The 7,880-nt window shown below is 42.3% G+C and overlaps 1 protein-coding gene across 2 annotated transcripts in view; it reads left to right on the plus strand.

Annotated features, from left to right (window-relative positions):
- SBNO1 (strawberry notch homolog 1) overlaps positions 1-4,472 on the plus strand; it is a 31,329-nt gene extending 26,857 nt beyond the window's left edge. For both annotated transcript variants that reach the window (XM_062009596.1, XM_062009597.1), the window contains exons 29-32: positions 158-295; positions 1,020-1,096; positions 1,851-2,044; positions 3,039-4,472. In XM_062009596.1, the coding sequence (XP_061865580.1) occupies positions 158-295; positions 1,020-1,096; positions 1,851-2,044; positions 3,039-3,181 (552 nt within the window). In that variant the 3' untranslated portion in view covers positions 3,182-4,472. The remainder of the gene's footprint in view (positions 1-157; positions 296-1,019; positions 1,097-1,850; positions 2,045-3,038) is intronic.
- The last annotated feature ends 3,408 nt before the right edge of the window (positions 4,473-7,880 follow it).

Here is a 7,880-nt window from a genome sequence, read left to right on the forward strand (position 1 = left end):
GTGTAAGGAAAGGGTGTGAGCTTCAGGTAGATGAGTGGTACTTAAGGTGCCAGTATTATTGCTTGTCTTACTACTCTGTAAAGAAGAGAGAATGGAATCACTTAAGATACTATTGGTATGTTTGAACTTAAGTTTTTTGTTTGTCTTTCTTTTCCAGATAAGAAATAACAAGAAAACAGCCATTCTAGTAAAAGAAGTGAATCCTAAAAAGAGACTTTTTTTAGTCTACAGACCAAATACTGGGAAACAACTCAAACTAGAAACATGTGCAGACCTGAAAAAGAAATACAAGAAGGTAACTATTGAAATGATGCTACTGTTAAACTTGGAAAAAATTGAGAAGGAATATAAAGGCTTTCTTTTTCTTTCTGCATAATCCTGGCAAGTTAAAAGCAAGGCTTATTTTTCCAGAGCAGAGCTTGTATTTGGATGTCTCTAAGCAGCTCTATATGGCTTCTGCATAACTGTATCTAAAGCTTTCTGAATACAAATAATCTGTGGTGCAGTAACATAAAATGAGGGGGTTTGGGGTCTACCAAGGAAGGGTCTTGTTTCTGTGTAACTTGTACAAACATGTTCTTAAATAAGCAGCTATGTACAGTATATTCTAAGTAGTGATTCTGCTAATCATTTGGCTAATGATGGTTTAAATACCATGGTGGATTGTTTGGTTTAGAAGCAGGAAGATACCTGACACTTGCCTTAAAATAATCTTCTGCTGTTGAATTTGTAAAAGCTCAAGGAAGCTCTGAGATCAGGCTGATTATTGGAGAAGCTCCGAGGCTCTGCTGGTCTCATTACTGAGATTCTGCTACATTCGAGCGTTTTGCTCATCCTTTGAGATGGCTTTTCCTTTGAATAGCCTGAAATTAGAATAATGTAGGATAATGGATCTCTTTTCAGCATCCTGGTGTTGGTGCTCCCTCTTTCCTCACAGTAATGACCAATTTGCTTTTGTTCTATGCAAGTCTTGATGTGTTTTACTTCATTATTATTCCTACTTTGAATGACTTTTCCAGGTACCTTCTGAAGATGCTCTGCCACACTGGTTGGAGCAGTACAATTCTTCTGCAGATACCTGCACCCATGCTTACTGGTCAGTACTTGTATGCACATAGATGCTTTAACTTCAACTCTTTACCTAAACTGCTTTAGCACTACTTTTATTTCTCTGTTACTCATGGGCAACCTTGTGTTTCTGGTTTAAGAAAAATTGGCCTGTGACCAGTCAAATGACTCAGGCTTTGAGTGAAAACATGAAGCTTTGCACTTGCCTTGAAAGTCCTCGTATGTCAGATGAATGCCAATGTCCAAACTACACTCCAGTAGAAGTGAAATGACCCAGGAGTAGCTTCTGCTTTAAGTGGCTTGATCTGATCTGTTGTGGTAGGATAGTCCAAATGTTATTTGGAGGGAATACATTTATAGTTGATGTAGAGATGAGATAGATGTCAGAGCTCTTCTTGTGCTGCATCTTCCATGTTTGAATTGAGCAGCTGATGTTTTAATTCCTGAGGAGCAGCATAACTGGTGGAAGCTTCAGATTAACAGTGGAACTTCTGAAATGAACTGTTACATACCAGCTTTGTACGTAACACATCCCAATTCTCAGGAGATCTAAATGAGTGGTGTCCAGACATGAGGAAGCTGAGGTCCTAAATAAGCCAACACTTCTCAAAGCTTTGCCATTAGAGACATGCTGTGGATAAAGCCTCCTTCCCTCACTGTGTGCTTGCAGCCCTTGCTCAACTCAGGATACACATCAAACTTCAAGGCTTATTTTTGAATCAAATGGGATATTTTTCTGTTTGCAGAATTTCTTTAAATGCCTTTTATTCTCCCTTCTGTAGGAGAGGCAACTGTAAGAAGGCAGGTTTGGGTTTAGTTTGTGAAGTGGGACTCCGCTGTCGAACTTACTATGTGCTGTGTGGTTCAGTATTGAGCGTCTGGACAAAAGTTGAAGGCGTCCTGGCCTCTGTGAGTGGCACAAATGTGAAAATGCAGATAGTCCGTCTGAGAACAGAAGATGGACAGAGGATTGTAGGTGAGTGCCTTGTCTTCCTTAAACCTCCTGCTCTCAGTGGGAAATAGCGTTGAGATTTACAGAGGAGGCTTTGTAAAAAGATGCTTTACAAGAGAAAAGCCTCATCAGTGTGTCTGTTGGGAAGGGGCAACAGTGTAACTGTACCTGTGTTTGTAGCACAAACTGCTCTGAGTCAGGTTCAAGAAGGAAGAGGTTCTTGTTTTCCCAGACAAGCTTTGCAACACTTTTGCTCTCAGTTCTTTTGATTTACTGTGACAAAAAAGTCATATTGTGCCTGTTCCAGTCAAGCTACCTTTGAAAGCAAACGGGTTCCACTGTTTTCCTACCTCTGGCAAAGAACAGTAAGCCCTTGAAATGGTTGTTCTTGTGCTCTCTGAGCTACTGGAGGTGACATGTAATCAATACTTCAGAGTGACTTCAAGAAGACGACCTGATCTAGGTGAACCTGCTTCTGCAGGGGGGTTGGACTAGATGATCTCTAAAGGTCCCTTCCAACCCCTACCTATGATGTAAGTTCTTGTCACTCAGCCTCGTGGCAGGTCCCTCAGAGGCTGAAATCTCCAGATGTTTTGTTAAATGTGGACTTGTGTGGATGTGCCATCCCTTGGCAGCTCCTGCTCCAGTCACAGTTTCTGAAGATGTTGAATAGGTTTTCCATGGTTTAAACTTTCCCAATGGTGTCATTTCTGGGAGATGGAAAAAGCAAAAACAGCTGACTTGTGCTTTTGTGTGGCAGCAGGTAACGTAAGGATAAAACTTGTCCTCAGGGGCACAAGTGTCAACTTTCTATTGCTATGGGACATAAAGGGGTTTAATGCCTCCTTTAAGATTAATAAGATCAATACAAGAGAAGCAGAACTTGCAGCTGTGCTTGATTAGACTTATGACTTCTGACTGTTGTGTGGATGAAATGGTGGAATCATCAGCCTGAGGTCTTAATTTCAACAAATTGTTTGCATGCTCATGAAAAAACTGATCTTGTTGCTCTTTGCAGGTTTGATCATTCCTGCAAATTGTGTGTCACCCCTTGTAAACCTCCTGTCGACATCAGACCAGTCTCAACAGCTTGCAGTCCAACAGCAGCAGATATGGCAGCAGCATCACCCGCAAAGCATCACCAACTTCAACAATGCATAAGAGGACAAAGAACTACAGGTGTTGACTTTGGTGTTATGAGGAAAAGGCTGTAAAAGCATATCACTTGCATAAAAATCAGGGACAGATTCCAAAGAAATATAACTTTTTCAGTTCAGTTGTGTGCTCTCAAATACTTTGGGAATAAAGAGATCTAAAAAGGTTGGTAGAACTGAAAGCCAGCAGTTGTTTATGGTGGTGCATCTGTCTTTCCTTATGCTCTCTGTAGTGCTTCCTGTTTGCTTTTACTTTTGGCCTTTTAAGCTACAAACCACAACTTGTTTGAAAATGCTTGAAAATCCCCAAGCAGGCTTTATTTTTATCTTGTCATACAGTGCTCAGGGTTTAACGCAGTGCATCGACGCCATTGCTGTGGGAGATATCCTTGAATGCATGTATTGAGTATATATATAGAAAATATATATTGGGTTTTTTCTCTTCAACTTATGAGTTCATAAAAGCATGAAACCTAGAGGTTGCACATCATGCATTCAGGTTCCTTCCCAGTTTCTGTTTGACAGTGCATGTCTCTGGAAACGGGCATGGACAGGAGAAACACACCAGGCAGGAATTGAGAGAGAAACACAATCTTAGTTGTACAGCATTGATTATTGCATTTTTATAGTGTTTATACCCAGGTGTTGCATTTTTTCTGGTTCTCTCCTGGGGGGGGGGTTATATATTTGAGTCTACAACATGTTCTTTTTTTGTGATAAAACACCTTAAATTAAAGTTAGTTCCTTTTTAATGTATTAATGGTGTTCCTGATGTGTACTGCAAAGGCGGCTGGAGGCCTCTTTTCCTTCAACTGAAGAATTTCCTTAATCCGAGGTGGTTCTGGAAACTTTAAGTGCAAATTCACTTCCATCTCGCATACAATCTTCTATTTTTTACTTCATTAATGTAATTTAATTTGTCACTTGTAAGATGAAACCTTACTTGAGCTGTAAATTAGAGAATGGGGAAACACTTGAGGGTTCCGCTGTATGTGCTGTTTCTGTTACCCAGTAACTTGAATACTGTTTAATATGTTGTAAGACATTGTAGAGTTTATCTGGAGCTGTTTAAAAGAAATTGTAATGTACAAATGTGAATAGTCACTTATCTATAATATGGGTAAGTTTTGTTTTGCCTATAATAGTAGATGTTTATAAGAAAGTGAAGGACAATGTTTGTCATTTCTTGCTTGCACAGGTTGCACTATTGAAAAATGGAGATTGTATAAACCTGTCCAAAAACCCTACAAGATAATGATCTTGTAGATGTCAAATAAAAGTTATTGTACTAACAAGAAGTGGAGTCTTGTTTAGGCAATTGCTGTGTTCCAGAAAAACTAACAAGTCTGTGCAACTGGGATTGGACAGGACTTGGCATGTTCCACTCTGCTTTAACCAGGCTTTTGTCTCGCACTCCAGATATCTCAGTTGAACTCATTAATGAGGCAACAAGTAAAACTGTGTGTAAAGGTTCACCTGCCAGAGCAGCAACCCACTGCAGCCTCTGTCGCTGCTGCCTACAGGGAGCCAGATTCAAGTCTCCTAAAATGTCCTTCTGTAAGTCATGGGGCCAGAAGTTCCACAGCTTCAGGCCAAAGTGAGCTCCTTTCCGTGCCTGACCGTGCTGGCAGTTCAGAACTGTCTGGGGCAATGGATCCCTGCTGAGCTTGTGACTAACTGCAAGTGCAGCTCCAGAACAAATCCACGTGCTCCCTGAGGCCGTGGCACCTGCTCCATCCCTGTGCAGTACTTGTGACGCCAGGGCTAGGGCTGTTGGAGGATGTTACTCTGGTAGCAAGGGGAAGTTTTGAGTGTTGGCATCCCAGTAGGAGCCTGTTATGCCCTGGAGAAGTGTAGACCTCAGGGTGTTTGTGAGTTTCATACCATTCCAGGATGGGATTTTGAGGACTAGGTTGCACTGAAGCAGACAGGGAACCAAACTGCTTGTAGCAGCAAGCTCTGTGTGGGCTTGGTCTGGTTTTGTTATTGTTTGGTGTAGAAGTTTTTACCATCTGAGATGGCAGAGTCTTGTATTTTAGAGCTTAATCTTCAGTAAGATGTTTCTAGAGGTGAATTTGTAGAATTGCAAATAGTACTTTAAAACAGTCCTTATTTAGCACAGGTCAGTTCCTCAGTGCTCACCTCAGCTTCTTGTGCTAACGGTGCTGGGTGGGGTGAGCAAGTGGGGAATTGGATAGTATCTGTGTTGTTAACCAACCACACTGCTCTATTGCAGGAGTTCATAGCATGTGCTGCTCCCTCACACCCTCTTAAACTTCCCAGGGCCTTGTCCCCTGGAAGGGGAAAAAGCCTGACAGTACTTAGGAGGTCCATGTGAATTGTTCCCATTCCAGAAATCCATTCCCTTCTTTGTTCTCCTTTGCTGCTGTCTGCTACTCACACCATGAGTGCCTCAGCTTTGTCATCGGGTGACTAACACATCTGCAGCCAGAGCTCTGGAGAGTTAGAACATCTTAAAGGTTAACATCAAAAAAATAATCAGCCTTCGAGCTACAGCAACATTCCCTCTTGAAAACTCCTGCTCTGTGCTTGGGGTGTGGCTTTGCAGTAGTAGTTTGTTCCTTGCATGAGCTGCTGATAAAGCTTGGAGGAGAAAAGGAATATAAATAGCACTGGGGATGGGGCAAGGAGCAGCTCTGTGGTATCCTCTTGCAGCACCACCCCTAAGACAAACATCCTCACCAGGAGGAAAGAGACAGATTCTCAGGTCAGCACAGTGCCCAGGCTGAGCAAGGACGGTGTCTGTGTGTTTCCTACGTGTGGGGCATTGATCTGCTTTGCACAGATCCCTATCTGAAATGGATATCACATCTATAAAGGGCAGATGTCTCTGATAACAGGGGCAAAGCTAAATGTGAAATGGTGGTGAGTCCTGCACTGCCAGAGCTTCAGAAGCACGCTGTGTGGGAGATAATGCATTTCACTTGACCTAGCAGGGATGCAATTTGGGAGTTTCTTTTTAAAACTGTCCCTTGACAGTTTGTGACTTGGTAACTAGTTCCATACTTAAGCTACGTCTGACACAGTAAATGCAATTTACAACCCACTAAACCCTGTTCTGCACAGCAAGTGGTCAGGTTTTATTCCAGTCTCTGTGTGGTCTGTTGGGAACACACCTCTTGGAAGGACTTAAAGTTCCCCAACGATGCTCATTGTCCTGTCCTGCCCATGTATAATATTTCCTCTGTAAATGAAGAGAGCTCTGCAACCTGTAAACCTTTGTCAAGTGAATTATCAAGCCTGTTTGTATTTTTCCTTTGTGTTTGGAATGAGCTTCCCTCAGCTCCCATCACAGTCTGTACATATAGAGAAAGTGTCTGTGTGTATATAGAGATGTTAAAGGCTACTGGATTACTGAATGTAAATAACTCTTGGTTTCCTTTGTGGGTTTTTTGTTTTCCCTTCATGACCTTCTCAAGATGTGTTTCCTATTTTCTCAACCTGCCAGACAGGCAGTTTGTGTGTACTTTGAAATATATATATAGTGTATGTAAACCTTCAAGGGATGTGTGCCTACATTGTAGATGTTACATGCTGTCATCACTTTTTCCAATGCTATCAGTTGTCTGTCTTCCATGATCTTTTTGATGCTCTGGGGGTTTACTCTAGATTTTAAGTGTATAATGCATTTTCTTGAGAGAAATGGATTCCTGGTGTCTTTCAGTGACTGGTTTATTCACTTCTCAGTGCCTGTATCAGAGAAACAAACATTCAAATTTCCACGTAGTTTTGTTTTCTTTAGTCTTTTTCAGTGTGTTTGTGATGTCCAGTGCTAGGACAAGGGGCAATGGGTATTAGCTGGAACATAAGAGGTTCCAAAGAAGTACAAGGAAGAATTTCTTGAGGTGAGGGAGCACTGGAAGGAGCTGCCCAGATGGGCTGTGGAATCTCCTGCTTTGGAGACATTCAGACTCCCTTGGATGAGTTCCTGTGTGCCCTACTCTAGGTGGCCCTGCTCTGGCAGGGGGGTTGCACTGGATGATCTTTCAAGATCCCTTCCAACCCTTTAGATTCTGTGATTGTGTGATTCTGATCTTCAGTTTTAATCCTGAGGACATTTCCTTTCCCCCACTTACTGGTGTCTCCAGTTGTACGTTCAGTGAACTCCTGCAATGCGAGTTCCAGGACTGAACACATCAGCAATAGGATCTGCCCGCTGTCCTGTCATGCAGCAGTGTGATTACTGCATCCATATTAAACATTAACCATCTTAAAAGCACTCTAGAAAGTGGGTAACCTGAGAGTGGGGAAGATGCATCTGCTGTACAGCATTTCTTGGGAAAGTTGTGAGCTTCATGTGACATCTGAGTCTGCAAAAGGGAGCTTTGTTACCTATGGTGTGTATTTTTAATTGCCAGATAAAAAGACCTATACATTTATATCTGAGTCAGAGATTCAGGAGAAATCCCTGGATGTGTCTGGCTCTTCAGCTTCCAGCAGCTGTCCCTCAGGCTTTGCCCTTCCCCTCTTGCTGAGCACGACTGTGCCTCCATACAGTCCTTTCCTGAATTGAGTGGTTACCAAAGTCCATCGAGAGGAGAGTCACGGCAAGAAGCATCCAGCTGCAAATGGCCACAGAGTACTTCTGGTACTTCCTGTGGTCAATAGAAGCTTTACTTTTCTCTCTTAGGTGGAGACCTAAGGGAAGTATTTGTGCCACGTCCTGGCAGCTGCAGCGTTTGGTT

Source organism: Colius striatus, chromosome 17, assembly GCF_028858725.1.
Source record: "Colius striatus isolate bColStr4 chromosome 17, bColStr4.1.hap1, whole genome shotgun sequence".
NCBI lineage: Eukaryota > Metazoa > Chordata > Aves > Coliiformes > Coliidae > Colius > Colius striatus.